Source organism: Mya arenaria, chromosome 8, assembly GCF_026914265.1.
Source record: "Mya arenaria isolate MELC-2E11 chromosome 8, ASM2691426v1".
Lineage (NCBI taxonomy): Eukaryota > Metazoa > Mollusca > Bivalvia > Myida > Myidae > Mya > Mya arenaria.
In genome coordinates this window covers 60,979,947-61,004,414 of record NC_069129.1, presented here as the reverse complement: position 1 = coordinate 61,004,414, position 24,468 = coordinate 60,979,947, and the positions used below count along the sequence as shown (strand labels likewise).

Genomic DNA, 24,468 nt, shown 5'->3' with positions numbered 1-24,468 from the left:
AGCGTTTTTTTTCTATTTCATTTTGATAAATCTTGAAAGTCTTTATCGAAACTGTAAAAAACTTGAAAAAGCTATTTTTTCTGAGGTTGAAGATTAAACATAAGTAAATATTTCTAATAATAGTCTCAGCCGAATGAAATTCATTTCAGATTAATACTACAATTTGCTGCAAAATCTATGAACTAGAGATTGCGTTTTTTTTTAAAAAGAGCTTGTCTCTCCCATTGTGTGGTAGTAGGTGAGAAACAATCAATGGTGGACATGAAATTTGTACTTTAGGACTGGAGACAGTGTTGTAAAGTTATGATTGGACTACATTTTTCACCTCGAGGTCATCTTGACCCACGACCTACTGATCTCAAAACCAAGAGGGGTCAGCAACTAGTCATTACCAACTAGTATACCAAGTATGAAGTTCCTGGGTGCAAGCCTTTTTTAAAGTCTTGAGCAGAACTTTTTTTCAGCTTAAGGTCACTACCAACAAATCGTTTTTCACCTGAAGGTCACCCGTACTTTGACCTTTCACCTACTGATCTCAAAATCAATAGGGGTCATCTACTGGTCCTGACAAATTTGCATACTAAGTATGAAGTTCCTGGGCCAAAAGGATCTTAACTTAACTCTTTAACCGCTTTTTTAACCACAAAGTCACTGCTCCTTGACCTTTGACCTTCTGATCTCAAATTCAATAGGGGTCTTCTACTGGTCATGGCCAACCTGCATACCAAGTATAAACCTGGTTCTTAGTGTTCTTAAGTGAAATTGAGTGAAAACAAAGTGTGACATACTGACTGACGGACAGGGCAAAAACAGTATGTCCCCCCAATTGAATACCAGGGGTATAAGATGACGGTATGAGTACCGAGAGTGTAAGATGAAGGTATGAGTACTGGGGGTATAAGATGATGGTATGAGTACAGGGGGTATAAGATAATGGTATGAGTACTGGGGGTATAAGATAATGGTATGAGTACCGGGGGTATAAGATGATGGTATGAGTACCGGGGGTATAAGATGATGGTATGAGTACAGGGGGTATAAGATGATGGTATGAGTACCGGGAGTATAAGATGATGGTATGAGTACAGGGGGTATAATATGATGGTATGAGTACTGGGAGTATAAGATGATGGTATGAGTACAGGGGGTATAAGATAAGGGTAGGAGTACTGGGGGTAGAAGATAATGGTATGAGTACCGGGAGTATAAGATGATGGTATGAGTACCAGGAGTATAAGATGATGGTATGAGTACCGGGAGTATAAGATGATGGTATGAGTACTGGGAGTATAAGATGATGGTATGAGTACTGGGGGTGTAAGATAATGGTATGAGTACCGGGAGTATAAAATGATGGTATGAGTACCGGGGGTATAAGATGATGGTATGAGTACCGGGAGTATAAGATGATGGTATGAGTACCGGGAGTATAATATGATGGTATGAGTACTGGGAGTATAAGATGATGGTATGAGTACTGGGAGTATAATATGATGGTATGAGTACTGGGGGTATAAGATGATGGTATGAGTACTGGGGGTATAAGATGATGGTATGAGTACTGGGGGTATAAGATGTGGTATGAATACTGGGGGTATAAGATGTGGTATGAATACCGGGGGTATAAGATGATGGTATGAGTACTGGGGGTATATATAATGGTATGAATACTGGGGGTATAAGATGATGGTAGGAGTACTGGGGGTATAAGAAAATGGTATGAGTACTGGGGGTATAAGATGATGGTATGAGTACTGGGGGTATAAGATGTGGTATGAATACCGGGGGTATAAGATGATGGTAGGAGTACTGGGGGTATATATAATGGTATGAATACTGGGGGTATAAGATGATGGTAGGAGTACTGGGGGTATAAGATGATGGTGTGAGTACCGGGAGTATAAGATGATGGTATGAGTACTGGGAGTATAACATGATGGAATGAGTACCGGGAGTATAATATGATGGTATGAGTACTGGGGGTATATATAATGGTATGAATACTGGGGGTATAAGATGATGGTATGAGTACCGGGGGTATAAGATGATGGTATGAGTACCGGGAGTATAAGATGATGGTATGAGTACTGGGGGTATAACATGATGGAATGAGTACCGGGAGTATAATATGATGGTATGAGTACTGGGGGTATAAGATGATGGTATGAGTACTGGGGGTATAAGAAAATGGTATGAGTACTGGGGGTATAAGATGATGGTATGAGTACTGGGGGTATAAGATGTGGTATGAATACCGGGGGTATAAGATGATGGTGTGAGTACCGGGAGTATAAGATGATGGTATGAGTACTGGGAGTATAAGATGATGGTATGAGTACCGGGAGTATAAGATGAGGGTATGAGTACCGGGAGTACTGGGGGTATAAGCTGATGGTATGAGTACTGGGGGTATAAGATGATGGTATGAGTACTGGGGGTATAAGATGATGGTATGAGTACTGGGGGTAGAAGATAATGGTATGAGTACCGGGAGTATAAGATAATGGTATGAGTACCGGGAGTATAAGATAATGGTATGAGTACCGGGAGTATAAGATGATGGTATGAGTACTGGGAGTATAAGATGATGGTATGAGTACTGGGGGTATAAGATGATGGTATGAGTACCGGGAGTATAAGATGATGGTATGAGTACCGGGAGTATAAGATGATGGTATGAGTACAGGGGGTATAAAATGATGGTATGAGTACTGGGGGTATAAGATGATGGTAGGAGTACAGGGGGTATAAAATGATGGTATGAGTACCGGGGGTATAAGATGATGGTAAGAGTACCGGGAGTATAAGATGATGGTATGAGTACTGGGGGTATAAGATGATGGTATGAGTACTGGGGGTATAATATGATGGTATGAGTACTGGGGGTATAATATGATGGTATGAGTACTGGGGGTATAAGATGATGGTATGAGTACCGGGAGTATAAGATGATGGTATGAGTACTGGGGGTATAAGATGATGGTATGAGTACTGGGGGTATAAGATGATGGTATGAGTACCGGGGGTATAAGATGATGGTATGAGTACTGGAGGTATAAGATGATGGTAGGAGTACTGGGGGTATAAGATGATGGTATGAGTACCGGGAGTATAAGATGATGGTATGAGTACTGGGGTAATAAGATGATGGTATGAGTACCGGGGGTATAAGATGATGGTATGAGTACCGGGGGTATAAGATGATGGTATGAGTACCAGGAGTATAAGATGATGGTATGAGTACAGGGGGTATAAGATGATGGTAGGAGTACTGGGGGTATAAGATAATGGTATGAGTACTGGGGGTATAAGATGATGGTATGAGTACTGGGGGTATAAGATGATGGTATGAGTACTGGGAGTAAAAGATGAGGATAAGCGGATAGATGATGTGAATCATTTTCAAAGTTATCACTTAAACTGTTCCTCACCGGTTGTTCCAAATACTTTTAAATAGCTCCAATGATTCTCTAAGCCTATTTTGTGAAGGATCTTCTCGTAGCACAAGATTGTAACTACTACACGCCGTAACGAAGATGATCGCCGTCACGTCGTTAAAGCACTGAATCCACTTCCGCCTCTCATCTCTCTGACCGCCCACGTCAAACATACTGGAATACACAAAACATTCTATTCTAAATACACCAACATAATCATAGTTTAAATTCAGTGTAAGATCACAACATATTTCTCTGAGTGTGTACCAACAGTTACATATGGCATATACATGAATATCTACACAGTACTTTTGGTGTAGACTAATTGAATGGTACTAATTGAATGGTATTGTACTTTTACGTACCCACTCGTATTTTATAATAACAAAACACCAATTAATAAATGTATTGCAAGTTTTCATCATTTACAGGTAAAAAGTTATTGGTACTGGTGTCAAATTTAAGAGCCCCCTGAGAAAGTACCCCTGTCTGAAATCAAACCAAATTTCTGGAAAAGGGTAGGGACACTTGACCACTTATATATCTCACAAAGGTCTGTATTACAATCATGTTTCACAACAAAATATAATGTAAAGGACTTTGAATGTAAAAAGGAGTAAAATTGCCATGGATAGTCAATACTGCTCTACAGTTTTAATATAAATAAGCACTGAACGCTATTATCATTGCTTGCCATTTTACAAGGAGGCATATCGAATCAGAGAAATGGAATTTGCTACACATGCAGACATTCAATGTAAATATGTGTATAAATTTCATGTGAATATCTAGCCATTTCTAAGTCATGGCCAATCTTTATGGTTTCGAACATGGCTAATGGCCACAATAAAACCGCAGACTCTGACAGCAAGGCTAAGACAATTCGTTCCAAAAAATAATTTCAATAACAGACAAACTTTAAATGTAAACGATGTCTATTAAGACAATCTGGCACTGGTTAGTCAAATACAACATGAACTTTTAAAGTCATTAATTGTTGTTCTTCTTGATGTACTAACTAACTTCTAATTCATACATTTCTCACCTTCAGAGAACTAATTTATAATAGCCACCATTATGGTCTATTTTGAGCAAGTTCTGCAGCCTGTATTGATTACGAAGTTCCGAGAAAGAAGACACACACTGTATATCTAGCAATGTACGGTACTAGAATAAACTGGTCATTGAACTCCTAATCCCTCTATTATAAAACATTATCAAAGGTCATAAACTATTAATTTGTATGTAATCAAAAATAATTAAAGTTTAAATAACCTTTTTGTTATATAAGTTTTGTACAATTCAAAAATGGATAGATTTACGTTATGTTAAATAAGGAATGAGCCCGCTAATGATTTATGAATGCAGTACATGTCTAAGGCTCAGTACAAAGGTACTTCATAAAGAAATGCTGTTCAATCCTTAAAGTTGCACTCCCACAGATTTACCATTTTTACAACTTTTTTTTATTTTTTGTCTTGGAGCGAGCCAATTTTTGCGTAAATATCTGCAAACCAATTATACAAGACAGCTGACAAAAGATCAGATTGCAGATTTTCATATTTCCTTGTGAAATTTCATGTTTTATGGCTTAAACCATTACTTACGGTTTAAGAAAATGCATAAAACATCAATTTTTGAACTTAAATATAAAAATCTGCGATCAAACTTTTGTCAGCTGACTAAAAACAGGTTTTCATGGATTTTCGCAAAAATTGGCTAGCTCCAGGACAAAAAATCAAAATTGATTAAATGTTCAATCTGTAAGAGTGCAGCTTTAAACTCAAGCCCACCTAAATGGCTTTTGATGATTTTATTTATTATGACAGACTGGAGATGTCACAGAGATACATAAGAAATGTCAAAATAATAAAAGAGTATCCCTGATCGCTCATTATTGTAGCTAACCTGTACTCAAATAAGATGCCATACTTACTGAAAATTTACTTTATCAACTGTAAACTTAGTTTCAAAAATTCCTGAAGTCAGCACTCGACACCGCAATATATCCTGGAACGAAAACAGAAAATGCATAAATATTAAACATTACAAGTAATTGTGTAAAAACATCTATAAACATGGTGTTTTACTCAGTAACAAATTAAAAACGTTTTAATTCTATTTAAAGCTCCTTGATTTCCAGGCTTGCATTATAATAATCATGCAAATTTCTAATGATTCCCATTTAACCTTCTTTTGAAGTAGAAAAAAAATTGATGAGAGAATTTTTGACTTAATTTTACAACAATTTGAGTTATTGCTCTTTAACAACTTTAAAACATTATTATGGTCATATCTCTAAAGGGGAGCTTCTTAAACCCCTTGGCTTTCATTGAAAGAAAAAAATACAGAAAATTAAGCAACTTTAAACAAAATTTGCCTGAGCAGTGTTTAGAAGCAGATATATTTCTAAGGCAACTGTTGAAAACAAGCATGGGAGAAAACCTAAAGAAGGCACTATGAAATATATATGAAATCATTAATAGTATTGACAACTGTGCTTGTATGTAATTTTACATCAAAGTTAAGTATTGAGACAAAACTGAAATAGTTTTATTATCAAAAACACAGGTTCAGTTTCTGAGCCGCAGTACTTCACTATGTAGTGCAACTGGTGTTTTACGATAGCCGACACATACCTGCTCTGTCGGGGTGTAGTCGGGCTGTTTCACTATATGTACTCGGTCTAAAAAACTGGAATGGACAAACAATGTGTTTAAAGTAATATCACAAGCATAATTCATTATCAAGCAATTTTGTATAGGTTGAAGTTTAGAAGGCTACTTGTTAGATGGCTGTACCAAAAAGTCATCCTCGGTACCCCAGCGTATCATAACCTATATGATACCCTGGGTAAATTGGCTAGGGAAACTTCGTAAATCTTGAATATTCATAAGCATTATCCGATCAATGAAATAGCCGATAAAAAAAAGTAATGGATCTCCTTTGTGAAGAGCTATCAGCATATTGAACAATATCCTGCCTAAAATGATTTGTAAGCAGTGATCTAATTGGATTGTTTTGAACCGAGATTACATCCATAACTTCTCGGCCATTTCCGCACCGCATGAGGTGTGTCTCATGCGACCAACCAAGCGGCTGGATTTCACCTTATTGATAATTCAGGAGAACGAGATTTTAACAGCTGATTTGCCCAGGGTATCATATAGGTTAGGTTATGAAAGGTGCCGAGGATGCAAAAAGTTAACGTTTTCTTTAAACAAATGGCTATGATATCAGCTTAACACACTGACATCTCTAAGACTGCGACTTTGTTGTCTTCTCTTTCGAAACCTCACAATGTTTCAAATCACATCGACTCACTGAAAATGGCTGAAATCATTTTTAAACCAATGGAATTACAGTATTTTTCAAATCATTCGACATTTAATTTTTCATATGGATGTTTCATTGGGTGTACTTATAGGTCAGATCTTCCACATATGGGTCGTTCATATTGAAGGTGAAACTTCATAGTTCATCTAATCATTTTATGGGGGCTGCAGAGTGATTTTTTTGGGAAATATACCGGCTATGCCTTGAAAATTGGGAAAAAAAAGTCCTGATTGGGAAAAATACAAAATCAGATCAAAATAGCATTTGCAAATATACATGTTTTCACCTTTTTATGCATACTTTATTCTGTGAATGAGTTAGTCTTGTCAAGATTTTGCTTATTTTTCAAGAAATTCATTGCTTTTTAATTCAGTAACATAATGTGCATTTATCAAATTGGGAAAAAAATATTTTATTTTGGGGGAAAATGGACATTTTTTTGCAAGGGGAAACAGCCTTTTATATAATAGAAGGCATTAAATTGCACCAAAATAATTCACTGGGAGGTAAAGAGGATCATACAACAAGATGCTTTAAAGGAAATGTGCAGTCAAAATTATTAACCGTGCTGTAGATAATCTTTTGTAAGAGGATAAATAATCATGTGAAAGACTATTAATGATGTGTAAATGACAAAACACTTAATAAACAAATACCTACATTCACATCTCTTCATAATCTGTTTCTAACACCTACACAATCATGTTCAGTGATCAAACAAAGGATAAAAACGACTAGAAATCAATAAGGCATGCCTTTGTCATTATATATTATTTCAACCATTATGTATGTTTATTTAGAGGTATGTATGAAAATTAGTGGCTGTCTGGCTGCGCCTTGAATGATTACTTTCCATTTGGACCTCAAAATATAAAATAACCTATACATTAGTATAAGATGCAACTTTGTTGCAAAGGCCAAAACGTAAAAAAAAATAAGTCTCATAACATGCTGCCCAGTTTTTCAGTGAAGGAGGTGGGAATCAATATATTGTTTTGGTAAAAATGAAGGTTGGGCACTATCATGTCCACTGCTGCAAGCAAGGACTCATACCCCAAAAGTACAATTCTAATGATTTTTTAGATGTTTGCTATACAATTGAATCTCAGGGTACAGAAAATGGTATTCGTTTTTATGTAGTATTACTGGTTCAATTATGTAACATCCTAGTTTCCACTTTTAGCATTCAGAATCAGTAATTGAGCAATATATTATAGCAAGGCAGACATACAGACAGACCTCTACGGAAAAGCCTTGACAGACCGAATCAAAATGTTTTGTGGATGTATTATATATTCAATATATATTCTGTCTGCGTGCGCTAAAACTGATGGGAAATTCCATTTGAAAGACTTAAAGGAAGTTTCCACTGGAAATCACAAAGACAAGCCTATGATGCTCATAATTCAAAAAGATTGATTTATTATTAAGAAGGCTTAGAACTGATCAAGTGTCCAAATCCTAGCTTAATCCAATGACTTTTTTGTCACCAGAAAGCATGTTACCCCAGCTGCACAGCATACCAGCAATGTGTGCAACATATGCACTCTGGCTTCCTTTCCCTTAAATTACTCAGCATGTTCTGTCAGTGCCAAGTATCAGAGAAAATATAGGCCAGTGTAGAGAGCAAGTCACATTTGTGCCTCAAACAACATATTGTTCTGTACAGCCAGCCGATTCTGAGAGTCTCTACACATTGCTGATCTATATTGAGCCTTGCCGTTGCTATTTATAGCCGCCAAGTTATAAATAATGAGATCTCTACTGGGAAGAGTTTGCCACTGGAACTCTCAGCAGTGTGACTGGCTGCGACACTGCCATACAGCCACAGCTAAAATCAATGGTGGCTTCCTTCCTGCTACAGAATCTCTCTGTAACTCTATGGGAATGTTCATGAGGCTGATTCCATGTAACACCCATGAAACAGGAACTATCTGGAAGTCATTTACACCCTTACAACTGAAAGGGTATAACAAACTCATGTCTTATGAGAGCTAACCTGTTTATTATTTCATGATATTGCTATGAACTTCTGGGTCTGTTACATGATGGGTTAATGACCTACACCTCAGGGGAGATAATAATAATCAACAATATATAATGACCCCCAAAAATATGTGTATTCTAGGAGATGCCATATTTCAACACTGCTTTTTTACTATTGTGATAACTGTGACAACAATATTTTTCATCAGTGACATTTTGTGAAATATTTATGAGTAGCCACAAATATCGGACACGACTTTAGTTGGGACTGTACACTCTGAAATAATATGATATTTTTGTGCACAATCAAAAACCACCCTTGTTTTTATAGTTATTTCTTGGTTTGTAAAAACATTTTCATGCTTGTGTATGTCTTCTGCCAGGATTAAAATTTATTTTACCCATTTAAGAATGTGATGTCATTGTTTTTTGTTGCTTTTTTCTCATGAAACTCCCGAGGGGTTGTCTCATACATATTAATCAAAGTACTAAGCAACGTTGTCATCATTAAAGTGACACTCTTTTTCTAAATCAATACTTAACACTAATATAACAAACATAAGTTTTGAGTGATAAACCTTTAACAACTTACTAAATAATGCATTTATGGAAAATATTAATTACTGATAAAAAGTTTGAAACCGTGTCTTTAATAACTGAAAAAGCAAAATTATTAAATGTTTGGTGTCAGTGCGAAAATATTAAGCGCGATCTACTATCATCTCATAAGATAGAAATACAGTGTTTTCTTCAACTTTCTTTCAAATTAAACCCGGTAGCCTTCATAAGAACCATTGTTTTCGACATTTATTCTTCCTTTTTGGTTTATTGAAAAAATTGTATTAACTGTGGTAAATCTTATTTGGGAGTAACAGTGCATCTTTAAAAATGTTGAACATTAATTAAAAACAGTGAATGACTACTCCCATAAATGATTACGAATCTTTAGACTATCAATACCATATTTCATTGTTTTATTATGAGTAATCAGGCTAAAATAGATGGGAGACTTGTGCTTATTGAATAATGGACTAGCATTGTCATCTATATGCAAAACTCTAATAAGTTTCAAAAGATTTTTTTTAAAGTATTGCAAAATCTGTTAAGCAGAACAGCATTATGGCACATACCAGCTTACTTCTAACAGCACAATTATAGTCTAGATGCTAAAAAAATATGTCATAAGATAATGAGACAAACTATTTTGTTTTAAATTTACAGGCCAGTTACATATAAATCAAAACTAAATATCCCCAAAATACATTGAATAAAGACAAAAAAACAAAATATGTTTTTTTTAAAGCGCCATTTTAACTTGCCAAATACATCCATATTTCAGAACCACCTATGTTTCAAAACTCTTATTGACATATTTTGACCTATTTTTACCACTAAGGCAACAGAGTCACACCTAAAACATCCATTAAAATTCAACAATTAGCAAAATAAATATTTACATTGCAAATGATTCTATTAATAGTAACTTGATCTGTCAAAACTTGTCTGTCTTCCAAACTGAATATAAGAGCTGACTATCTATCAACTTAAAAATAAAGGCATTAAAACCTCATTTGAGTTATAATGTCAATTACCCTAATGACATATCTGGAAAATGCATTCAGGTTTTGCCTTAGCTTGTAAAAATAGAGTGTTAAATAATTAAAATATAGAAACATGATGGATGTGGCAGCCATGCCCGAGAATGCAAACATTTTCAGTCTGCATGATATACATGAGGCTAGGATGAACCTACAGTCTGGTATTTCATTAGTAAAACGAACACTGATTTTCTTATGATATTTGCTTGAAGGCTATTCATTTCATAATCATTAATGGTAATATTTGCTTTTCCAACCACCATGAATCTGAGACCTTAAAAAGTTAAGATTACAAACTCAAAAAAAATGCAAGAGGTCATGAAAACTCCTGTTTAAATTCCTCTTATTTAAGGGGTTAAATAATAAATAAATAATATATCCAATTGGACAAAATATAATTTTGAACACTAAATAACATTACATGATAAATCACTTTTATCTATTCCCTCAACTGAGCCCATTGTGACGTCACTCCCTCTATTTACTGGCATAGAACTAGGTGTGGTCATTTTTAAAAATGGGTGTGGCATGCTCCACCTAATTTGCAAGCATACCCTCCCCTGCTGATGTCAATTTTAAGTTGCTACCTGATCATGCTCCATACCATTAAACCCTTTCTATTTTTTAAGTTTAAACTAATATATTGTCACCTTAGTGCAAGAACTCAATTTCTGCTTCTGTTTATGCACCAGTCAACTGTAACCACGGCCCCCCAGGTCAGGGGAATAGCGGGGACTTTGACTTTCGGTCCAGCCACCCCTGGGTAAAATCCCTGCCCTGCGGGGCCGACAAACTGATGATTAAATCCCTGCCAAATGCCCCACCTCCCCAGGGACCCTAGGTAAGGCCGATTCCCCGCTATATTTTGCGCGAAGACAAAACCACCGCATTTTCCCGGTGCTGCGGGGCCACCTGAAAGGACACGGCCCATTTCCCCGGCTATCCCCGGCATACCCCTGGACCTGAGGGGACCGTGGTTACAATCGACTGGTGCATTATATATGCAGTTATTGAGTTATTGCACTAGGGAGATGATATATTAGCTAGTGATGACATCTGAAATCGCTCTCCCTCGAGTCTGTGTCTTATAAAGAAATCGGTACTGTTGTCGTTGTAGAGATGGTTTCCCCCTGGTGGGAATCAAACCCACAACCTCTTGGGTGCCCACAACCTCTTGGGTGAGAGGGGAACACCTATACCACTAGCCCTATCTTACCCTTGAATGTGTTGGAATTACTGAATCAACCATTCTATCATTTAACTTTGCAAAACATTTGTATTGAATAATTTAGGATTACAAAAAGTCTGATCATGTATTTATAATCAAAAAGAGCTTTTCTCTATATTTATAATGACATTTTCAATACATCTGATTTCAATGTTTTCCTACACTGAACACAATCAATTAAACATTTAAGGAAACTTAAACCAACATTGGTAGTCTTTAATTTAATACATGCTTTAATCTAAACACATGACCAATACATGACTGGAGCCACTCAAGGAGAGCCAATTTTATTTCAATTTATACATCAGTGCACTGGTGAACTTTTGACAAAACCAATATTCACTTTTTCACACAGGCTTAATCCAGTCTGTAAATGAAGATAAATTTTGAATGTTTCCTAAAATAGAACAAATGAGCTAAAAATAGCCTGATATGTTTCATGATGGTACACTGTAGATTACTGCTAGGGCAATGCTGTGTGTAAATACTCAGTTTTATACAGGCGGGCTGGTGTAGGCTTCATCAAACATGCACAAGAAAGAGTATTTTTACACATTTGTGTAAAATACAATGGCAGACTCATTAATCAAATATGCACAGACAGTAAAACAGTCAGGTTGACTAAAATGTGCATGGAAGGCTCTCCCTCTGACTGTGGTGTTCACCAATGAAATCTTAACTCATAATATACCCAAGAGAACAGACACATGAAGTTGTGAGTCTATTTTGAAAGACTATCAAAATGCTATATAATACCATTAGGTTTGGCAAACACACCAGCAACTCAGTACCATGTTATGCTAACCTCTGGATCTCAAATTGTTCCACCGAGGGTCAGCAACTGACAGACAGACATTAGGATGAACAGACAGAAAGATGGACTGAAATGTCTGATTGTCAACTAGAACTTCCACTTGAAATTATTATTAATGTACAAGTCAAAGCGATGATTAGTCATAAATGCAAAATATATAAATAGAGACACAGATATCACTCATGGCTTCAGTTGTATGGGTATCATGATGATCAAGGAAGACTGAACTATCTTTTGTTAGCCCAATAATGTTTGCTATGTTTTAAATAGTTTGTCACAATTGTTATCAAGGAACCATCTGAGGCCGCCGCATACCTGCTGTCTAGTGTTCATGTACAGATGGAATAAAGAAGAAGGTTAAACTGTACACTTCTTTTCGGTGTTGTTTACCAGGTTCATGCAATTGAAATCTAGATTTGTTTTTTAATTTTCTTAAGCAATTTTAGCAATGACACAAAAATGCCATTTTCTAATTTGTTTACATGAAGTGATGAAGACATTCATTATGGCTTTATAAACAGTGAACTGCATTTATTTCCTTATTGTTTAAGCCCTTCATGTCTCAAGATCAAAGAATTAGAATATGAATTTTTACCACAGTGTTCAGGATTTCTGGTAAAAGACAGGAACTAAAATGAATATCATCAAATTTGTACACAACTCAAACCTTAGCATTTTTTGGTAAATGATTTGAAACCAATTGCAACATTCAGCAACATGTTCACCCAACCATAACACTGAAGTACAGTTGACCCAGTTACAGCCATGATCATTAATCTACAGTTGACAAAGCTCATCACCGCATTTGGTTACATTTTAATTACTGTTGCTATATATAGTAACCACTTATTTAACTTCTTACATAATGCATCCAAGTGTTACTAATTTAATACTCAAGTATCACTTCATAATATAAGTGCTTGACAACCATGATAAGCTCGCTGAAAATTCACTGCAAATAGTAAAATTGATACCCACGGCTATTCAGCAGGGAAGAAAGACTTCATTTTTTGTTTGTGGTCGATAAATAAAGGTTTAACCCCCTTATAAATTATTTCTCCACCTAATTATAAGCACATAATGACTATACACTTGAATTGCTTTTTTCCTAATATCTAATTGTGCACAATGAAATTAAATAACTCTCAACGAGCAGATGTGATGTGTTTCAAAAATGTTATCTTACAAGAAGTGAAGTTGTGACACATGTTTGGACATATAGTTTCACACTTATTCCAAGCCCTGAACGGTTTGATCCATGTATGCATTAAGTTTATATTCTGTAAACCCTGTCATCAAATAATTCAGACAACAATGATTCTATATTTAGAAGCAGATTGTTATTTGCTGATCTTACATGATTATCTTATTCTAATAATAGATACTCGTTATCATATATCTAATGCTATTAGGATGAATTATACTGGAAATAGGGTATAACTGGAGTCTCTAGTGATTTGAATGACACTGAAATAGATACTATTATCATCATTGGACAAAATGTCAGAAAAGCCTGTCTGTACAATATGCGGTCTGTACAATCTACAGCGGTGTAGTCACCTAAAAAACCCTTTCAATGTCTGAACAATGTTGGGCCACCAAGCCTATATAATACCCTTTCAATGTCTGTACAATTTGGGGCCATCCAGCCTATATAATACCCTTTCACTGGCTGCATAATGTGGGGCCGTCCAGCCTATATAATACCTTTTTAATGTCTGCACAATGCGGGGCCATCCAGCCTATATAATACCCTTTCGATGTCTGCACAATGTGGGCCATCCGGCCAATATAATACCCTTTCAATGTCTGTACAATGTGGGGCCATCCAGCCTATATAATACCCTTGCAATGAATGCACAATGTGGGGCCATCCAGCCAATATAATACCCTTTCAATGTCTGTACAATGTGGGGCCATCCAGCCTATATAATACCGTTTCAATGTCTGCACAATGTGGGGCCTTCCAGCCTATATAATAACCTTGCAATGTATGTCCAATGTGGGGCTGTCCAGCCTATATAATACCCTTGCAATGTCTGTACAATGTGGGGCCATCCAGCCTATATAATACTGTTGCAATGTCTGTACAATGTTGGGCCTTCCAGCCTATATAATACCCTTTTAATGTCTGCACAATGTGGGGCCTTCCAGCCTATATAATAACCTTGCAATGTATGTACAATGTGGGGCTATCCAGTCTATATAATACCGTTGCAATGTCTGTACAATGTGGGGCCATCCAGCCTATACAATACCGTTGCAATGTCTGTACAATGTGGGGCCTTCCAGCCTATATAATAACCTTGCAATGTATGTACAATGTGGGGCTATCCAGTCTATATAATACCGTTGCAATGTCTGTACAATGTGGGGCCATCCAGCCTATACAATACCGTTGCAATGTCTGTACAATGTGGGGCCATCCAGCCTATATAATACCGTTGCAATGTCTGTACAATGTTGGGCCTTCCAGCCTATATGATACCTTTTTAATGTCTGCACAATGTGGGGCCATCCAGTCTATATAATACCGTTGCAATGTCTGTACAATGTGGGGCCATCCAGCCTATATAATACCGTTGCAATGTCTGTACAATGTTGGGCCTTCCAGCCTATATAATACCATTGCAATGTCTGTACAATGTTGGGCCTTCCAGCCTATATAATACCCTTGCAATGTCTGCACAATGTGGGGCCATCCAGCCTATATAATACCCTTGCAATGTCTGCACAATGTGGGGCCATCCAGCCTATATAATACCCTTTCAATGTCTGCACAATGTGGGGCCATCCAGCCAATATAATACCCTTTCAATGTCTGCACAATGTGGGGCCATCCAGCCTATATAATACCCTTTCGATGTCTGTACAACGTGGGGCCATCAAGCCTATATAATACTCTTTTAATGTCTGTACTATGTGGGGCCATCCAGCCAATATAAATACCCTTTCAATGTATGGCCGTCCAGCCTATATAATATCCTCTCAATGTCTGCATCATGTGTGGTCATCCGGCCAATATAATACCCTAATGTCGGATAAAAAGACAATACAGTTTTTGATACAGCCTTCTCAAAAGTAGTACTTCCTTCTAGGTAAAAAGAGTAGTCATGTAACAGGACTCCCTTGAAGCAAACAGGTAATATATATATATATATAACAATATTGTAAACAGTATTTATAAAGGTAACAAACTTTTGTTGGACAATTTTTTTTTTATAACATCATATAAGTCCTGATTCCTTACTTCTGTTATAGTTCTGATAACTCAAACAGAACTCTAAGAGATAAAATTACTTTTGGGTTGGATAAAAAACTGTATTAGTCTCATATAATTCACAAATATATCTGGTACTGGATTTATTGTTCTGATAATTCCGTCACACCAGACTGGTTCTACTTCAGTCTTTACAGGTACTCACTATTGGGCACAGTCTATGAGCTGGTACTCATTGGAACGTTCATAGCAGTTCTGCACTCCCTTGTCCTTCCACAGGATCTCTGTGTGTTCATAGAACTCCTGAAATGGACATAGATCATTTAAAGGGACTTGACACCAGATGGGTAAAAATAAATCGGCATATACAGTATTTCCTCAAAACAAGCCTTGAATTACCAATATGAACTAGTATGAGGCAGATAAAACATCATTTAAGATGATTTAAAAAATCTTTGTTGCTGTCTCAGCTGAATTCACCTGTTTAAAGATAATAATAGTTTCCCAGTTTATAGTGTGTATATTCAGCTTGAGAAAGTCACATGATTAGTACAGATACATATAAGGACGCAATTTTCAAATTTCACAAAAACTGCAAAAAGATACATGCCTCATAAGCAATGTGATACATCAGTTAGTAAGTTTCAATGCGCTGTACCAACAATATCAAGTTTTTGACACTTTCCTTTTTTCTTACAATGGTATCATCTGTTGTCTAGTCACAATACAAAGGGCATTAAACTTCTGAAATGTACGTATTAAAATAGTTTAATTGGAACTATCCCTCTTGTGACAAGGAAGTTGGACAGTCTCATGAAATAAAATACACCCTACATTTACAGCCAATGAAATTGCAGATATGCAATCATTAAGTACTAGGTTTAATCATTAAGAAGTTTCGGGGTGTTAAAAGGTCCGCCCACTGCAATTCATCCGATACACAATCCCTGCGTTACATTTTGCATTGACAATCTGTCAGCCAATGATGTCGTATTCTAAGTCAGTTACACGACCTGAATTAAATCTTAATGATTAAGAAGGACTCGTTCGCTATGCTCACTCTACCCATTCTGAATCATTTAGATTTTAATGTCATCAAACTATTACTTAACTGTAATTCAACTGTCACCGATTCAACTATTTGAGGCTCTCATAGTTCATTATCCACATGTTTTTAATAATAAATGGACACAGCTGATTGCCAATGGCTTCCAAACAAGCTAATCTACCATTAGATTTTATCAGGGCCAGCCAATGACTTCCAAACAAGCTAATCTACCATTAGATTTTATCAGGGCCAGCCAATGACTTCCAAACAGGCTAATTTACCATTAGATTTTATCAGGGCCAGCCAATGACTTCCAAACAAGCTAATCTACCATTAGATTTTATCAGGGCTAGCCAATGACTTACAAACAAGCTAATCTACCATTAGATTTTATCAGGGCTAGCCAATGACTTCCAAACAAGCTAATCTACCATTAGATTTTATCAGGGCCACACAATGACTTCCAAACAAGCTAATTTACCATTAGATTTTATCAGGGCCACACAATGACTTCCAAACAAGCTAATTTACCATTAGATTTTATCAGGGCCACACAATGACTTCCAAACAAGCTAATCTACCATTAGATTTTATCAGGGCTAGCCAATGACTTCCAAACAAGCTAATCTACCATTAGATTTTATCAGGGCCTTACAATGACTTCCAAACAAGCTAATCTACCATTAGATTTTATCAGGGCTAGCCAATGACTTCCAAACAAGCTAATCTACCATTAGATTTTATCAGGGCCAGCCAATGACTTCCAAACAAGCTAATCTACCATTAGATTTTATCAGGGCCACACAAAAGCCACAAGTATGATCATGGATCTGTGAATGTGCATATAACAACGATAATCATGACATTGCATACAGTTTTCATTACATTTAGTTGTAAAACCTGAATCTTAGCAATATTTCCCTTAAAAAAAAAACAATGTAATATTTTACATGTATGGCTTAAATTAATCATTGCAGACGCCACGGGGATCAGTCCTCATTTCACTCCTGAGATGTTCGTAAAACTTGTCAGAACATTTTTATTTAGTCTGATAGAAAAATGTTTGGATGTTTTCAATGAGTTTGCAGGGACCACTCTTAACAAACACTTTGAAGGAGAATCTGATGGCATTAACATTCATTTATAATAAAGAGATATACATTAGTTCACTTTGTTTAAATCATTCTCATCTAAAACAAACAAAACTTAATCCTGATACTCAACCATATCTGGTATGGCCATAAAAAAATCATTCTGCACCAAAATCCACATCAGAGTAACAAATAGATTTTAATTAATTATTTTTGGTGTCCTTTCCCTCCTGAAGGTCACACGTATATACCTGTGTACATTATTTCAATAAACCTTACTATAAATGACATGGTATGTTATGGGTGTATTTTTCCAGGACTGAGCATCTCTGCTTAACAAATATTTATTATGAATTCATATTCTGATCAATATCACAGTGTACTCTGTAGAAATTGTTTTTATAGCGAAATTAACATTATAAAAGTACAGAAATCACTGAAAACAATTATACGTCATAAATATAAAACATTTCCAAATATAGCTTTGTTATCGCTTTAAAACATTTATCAATTGCCCAGGTACTATACCCCAGTATTTGTAAGAGAAAATCAAAAATTTGGGGGTGGAGGGATATAAATAAATCTCTGTGGAGAGATATAAATAAATCTCAGAGTTTGATAAACTTATCAAACACTCAACCTATATTGTGATTAGGAACTGTCTATAAAGCCACTTTGTTTTATTCACAAGGAACTGTCTATAAACACGCTTTGTTTTATTGACTAAGGAACTGTCTAACTGTCTATGACGCCACCTTATTTTTTTCACTAAGGAACTGTCTATACGGCCACTTTTTCTATTTACTAAGGAACTGTCTGTACGGCCACTTTCTTTTATTTACTAAGGAACTGTCTATGAGGCCACTTTGTTTTATTCACTAAGGAACTGTCTATACACTCAGTATACAGCCACTTTTTTTTATTTACTAAGGAACTGTCTATGAGGCCGCTTTGTTTTATTTACTAAGGAAATGTCTATGAGGCCACCTTGTTTTATTTACTAAGAAACTGTCTATGAGGCCGCTTTGTTTTATTTACTAAGGAAATGTCTGAGGCCACTTTGTTTTATTCACTAAGGAACTGTCTATACGGCCACTTTTTTTATTTAATAAGGAACTGTTCGTCCATGAGGCCATTTCGTGCAATGAGTAAAAAATGATCAAAATTGTATATCATATTTATAATTATATAGATGTAGAATTGACAGCCCAAAAGAAAGTTCTTTTCAATATAAATCTCAATCAAGAAAGTACCCAATTACATTTACAGTCTGTACTTCCGTAAGAATGATACAAGAAATATTATATAACTTCCAGTTATTATTCTATTCTATTTATTTCTTGCTGTTATTCTAATGTATTCAAACATACAAAACATAACAAGATAGAGGGAATATGTAACAGTTAACAACCATCCAACATGTTCTATAGACGGACACAAGTATCAGCACTTACAATTTGATTTAATCTTTATGAGAGAAGTTGAATGACTCAGAAAAATACCCTATGTGCAACAAAATATAAGCATGTCACAGACTTGAATAGTCGACAGTTTACTACCCACTATATGTTAAATTCAGAAACTGAAAACTTTAAACTTGTTCTATCATACACATCTTTATAAATATGTTAAATAAAGTCTTGCATTGGCCTCCCTCATATTCTATCTATTGATTTTACAGACTGGCATGAGAATTCAGTTCTATAAATAGACGTCTGTTAATCCTTATCAGAGTGTAATAATTGGTATATAACAGGAGCAAAATTGCAATTTTTACATGTATTATTTCGATGCAAGTAACAGTTCAATGTCTTATTAAGCTGGAGATCAAGGAATAATCAATCGTTATTAAGAGGCCTGATTAATAATACTTATGATAAGTTATATAAATAAACAATCTTTGTTTTCGAAGTTTAGAACACTCCCTCCTTCATATATGGTTAGCAAGAATGAATTTATCAGCAATTCAATGCAATCAGTTTATTTCATCATAAACATCAATACCATTTAAAGAAATTCATTCTAAAAGTCTTTATGTAATTTTATATTCATGGCTGTTGTAAAGAAAGGATAAACGTTTTTTAACATAATATAATTCAATTCTCATACTTCCTTGTTTGAAATACAACTAATATTTTAAATCACACACTTTATATTTGAACATTGTTAATTTGTTAAGAACTCATGTCTGTGAGATCCTGTGCTATTTTGAGTACAGCTTATTTAGCAGGGAAGCAGGGAAGCAGGAAATAAACGTCATCCATAAAGATAAACAACATGCTGATAAAGACCAAGAGACATGCAGCCAAACAACATGATCTGTCTATGGTCTAACTTACACCTTTTGTCTTATTAACTACCTACTGACCTACTCATTTCTGACTGTCTTTTGCTTTTGATTGTCCTACCCATTTATTGTCTTCTCATCTTACCCACTCATTGTCTCATCATCTTACCCACTCATTGTATTATTGCCTTACCCACTTATTGTCTCATCATCTTACCCACTTATTGTCTCATCATCTTACTCAAATATTGTCTTATCGTCTTACCCACTTATTGTCTTATCATCTTACTCACTTATTGTCTTAATTGCCTTACCTACTTATTGTCTTATCATCTTACCCACTTATTGTCTCATCATCTTACCCACTTATTGTCTTATCGTCTTACCCACTTATTGTCTCATCATCTTACCCACTTATTGTCTCATCATCTTACCCACTTATTGTCTCATCATCTTACCCACTTATTGTCTCATCATCTTACCCACTTATTGTCTTATCATCTTACTCAATTATTGTCTTATTGCCTTACCCACTCATTGTCTCATCATCTTACCCACTCATTGTCTCATCATCTTACCCACTTATTGTTTCATCATCTTACCCAAATATTGTCTTCTCGTCTTACCCACTTATTGTCTTATCATCTTACTCACTTATTGCCTTATCATCTTACCCACTTATTGTCTTACCCACTTATTGCCTTATCGTCTTACTCACTTATTGCCTTATCGTCTAACCCACTTATTGTCTTATCATCTTACCCACTTATTGTTTTATCATCTTACCCACCTATTGTCTTATCCACTCATTGTCTTATTGTCTTACCCACTCATTGTCTTATTGTCTGACCCACTCATTGTCTTATAGTCTTACCCACTCATTGTCTTCTAGTCATACCCACTAATTGTCTTCTTGTCTTACCCACTCATTGTCTTATCGTCTTACCCACTTATTGTCTTACCCACTCATTGTCTTATCATCTTACCCACTTACTGTCTTATCGTCTTACCCACTTATTGTCTTAACCACTTATCATCTTACCCACTTATTGTTTTATTGTCTTACCCACTCATTGTCTTATCATCTTACCCGCTTATTGTCTTCTTGTCTTACCCACTTATTGTCTTATCATATTACCCACATATTGTCTCATCATCTTACCCACCTATTGTCTGATGATCTTACCCACTTATTGTCTTATCGTCTTACCCACTCATTGTCTTATCATCTTACCCACTTATTGTCTTATCGTCTTACCCACTTATTGTCTTATTGTCTCAACCACTTATCATCTTACCCACTTATTGTTTTATCGTCTTACCCACTTATTGTCTTATCATCTTACCCACTTATTGTCTTCTCGTCTTACCCACTTATTGTCTCATCATATTACCCACATATTGTCTCATCATCTTACCCACCTATTGTCTGATAGTCTTACCCACTTATTGTCTTATCCACTCATTGTCTTATCATCTTACCCACTTATTGTCTTATCATATAACTCACTAATTGTCTTATTGTCTCAACCACTTATCATCTTACCCACTTATTGTTTTATCGTCATACCCACTTATTGTCTTATCATCTTACCCACTTATTGTCTTCGTCTTACCCACTTATTGTCTCATCATCTTACCCACCTATTGTTGATGGTCTTGCCCACTTATTGCCTTATCGCCTTACCCACTTATTGTCTTATTGTCTTACCAGCCCATTGTCTTATTGTCTTACCAGCCCATTGTCTTATCGTCTTACCCACTTTTTTTCTCATCATCTTACTCATTTATTGTTTTATCATCTTACTCATTTATCGTCTTACTCACTTACTGTTTGATCATCTTACTCACTTATTGTCTTATCGTCTTACCCACTTATTGTCTTATCATCTTACCCACTCATTTGTCTTTTTGTCTTACCCACTTATTGTCTAATCATCTTACCCACATATTGTCTTATCGTCTTACCAACCTATTGCCTTATCGTCTTACTCACTTATTGTCTTATTGTCTTACCCACTTATTGTCTTATCGTCTTACCCACTTATTGTCTTATCATCTTACTGTCTTATCATCTTACTCACTTATTGTCTTATTGCTTACTCACTTATTGTATTATAGTCTTACCCACTTATTTTCTTATCATCTTACCCTCTTATTGCTTATGTCTTACTCACTTATTGTCTCATCATCTTACTAAATGATTGTGTTAATGTCGTACTGCTAATTGTCTAACTATCTTATTATCATCTTACCGACTTAATGTCTAATCACCTAACCCACTCATTGTCTTACTGACTCCTAACTGTCTTAATTAATATTTACTTTCTTACTAACTTCTGACTGTGTTTTTGCCTACTTGTCAACTTACTAGTGGGTAGGCGAAGTCTGGACTTGTGGTTTCATTTTGTATGAAGTCCACCCTAAACTGATGGTCTGAGTTTTCCAGGGGCACTGGCGGATTTAATACGGTCATGGCACCTGTGATCGTCTGAAATCATAAACAGCATCGATTAAAACATTAACATGTTCATATAAAAACATCTCTACCAGATAAGTTTTCAGAACAATAATAGGCATCATCTTAGAAGGTATCTGCATAAAAACATACAACAAACAATGACTTTACATCGACCAATGTCACTAGGCAAAACAAAGGAAACCGTACACAGTGATCTAGATCAGGGGGGGGGATCTAGGTATCCTCAAGGGTGACAAACTGGGGGTCTATGAGATTTAAAGTCATCTTATTAAAACTGTTTATATGCAATTTTTCTTTTGAGGGTCCTAGGGATGCGCAGTATGTGTCTGTAGCCAGAAATTTTGTCAGAGACTCAAGTTTCAACAGCAAGGAAATCATTGAGCAAATAATTAATCATTTTATAGTTGACTTGTTAATATAAAACAAAGAAAGATCAAGTTTTATTTTTGATATTCAGCAACAGACAATAACGCCAAATTTAATTAATTTTTTTGACCTTCAACAATCTTTTAGACCTTCAACAATAATGTGTTTTAAATCATTTACAATTTTTATAAACATAAAATAACTAAAAAATAGTACAAGAAGCTTCCACATTTAAAATGATTGATTTTTCTCAAAACTTATTGTCATATGCAAACCTTTCCAACTCTTTGAATCACCCTCAGCATGCAAACCTTTCTAACTCTTTGAATCACCCTCAGCATGCAAACCTTTCTAACTCTTAGAATCACCCTCAGACAAAGTGAACTTGCCTAGTTGTGAAAATCAGTGCCAGATATCACAGACAAAACGGTTTATATTTTGTTATTACAGAAGCAATCCAACGTCTTGCATTCTGCAAGTAGAATATAAAGCATCAAATCTGTACCCAAATAAAACTATTACAGAAAATTATTGATAATTTAGAGAAGAACTGGAAACAATAATATGCAAATACAGGACAGCAATTTCTCTGGAATGGATGATCTTTAGTCATAGTATGCTGGAACAGGTGAAATCAATACACCAGGGTGTGGGGGCATTTGGCAAGTTGGGGGTAGGGTGGGGGCCTTACTTCTTGAATGTCAAACATCTAGGCATTCTCGTTTGTGTACACAATTGTTGCAGCAAGGACAAGAATATTCAACTAGAGTGGAAAGATGTTTATACAAAGATGAAAAGTATTGATCATCCTCTGCTGATTAGGTTCCAGATCAATATATATGCTTGTCTGCAGACAGCCAGCCTGCCAGCCTGCCCTATGGTCTTTTAAAGTATTGGTTCTAAGTTCCTTTAATAACACTCAGCATACAATCATGTATAGGCATATTTTTACACTTGGGAACATTCTGACATATATATTTATCTGGGTTACCCTGTACATCAATTTCTTAGCCTCATGACACAGTTAGCTAAGTAGTCTAAAATTATGCTTTGCTCATCTTACAAGGCTTTCATTTTGTATCACTGACACTGGAACACTGTACTAAGGTGAACTTGTATCACAAGGGGATCAAGGGTGGGGCCCACCCGGCACTCTACCCCCCCCCCCCAAAAAAAAAATCATCCAAGTTTACTTTTTATTTCATTAAAGGAGAACAAATTATTAAAATACACCCAAAATGCACCATAATTATCAGACAAGAAATCATAAAAAAGAAATTGAGGGATTACCCCAAAACCCCCCTGCCAACACTTCGAACCAAATTAATTTTGGTTGTGAGGGAGGGGCGAAATTCAAAAGGTTACGCCCCCTAAGTTACGCCCCCTCTAATGTGAAATCCTGGATCCTCCCCTGTGTACTATGTCCAATGTGTACTGAGTTGAATGTTTGTAAAACATTTAAAATATGACTATAGTCAACTGCATCAGTATAACTGTAAATGCAAAAAAAACTTTCCTAATTTAACAATAAACAAATTTTGGGCCTACTTCCTGATGTTACCTCCTATCAAAATT

General features: G+C 35.8%; 1 protein-coding gene across 1 annotated transcript in view; it reads right to left on the bottom strand.

Annotated features, from left to right (window-relative positions):
* Window positions 1-24,468, bottom strand: part of LOC128242693 (guanine nucleotide-binding protein G(s) subunit alpha-like) — a 50,101-nt gene that overhangs the window by 11,553 nt on the left and 14,080 nt on the right. Inside the window, exons 4-8 of the mRNA XM_052959948.1 lie at window positions 22,417-22,536; window positions 15,825-15,922; window positions 6,077-6,131; window positions 5,374-5,447; window positions 3,432-3,611 (exon numbers count right to left, since the gene is read on the bottom strand). Of these exons, the coding sequence (XP_052815908.1) occupies window positions 3,432-3,611; window positions 5,374-5,447; window positions 6,077-6,131; window positions 15,825-15,922; window positions 22,417-22,536 (527 nt within the window). The remainder of the gene's footprint in view (window positions 1-3,431; window positions 3,612-5,373; window positions 5,448-6,076; window positions 6,132-15,824; window positions 15,923-22,416; window positions 22,537-24,468) is intronic.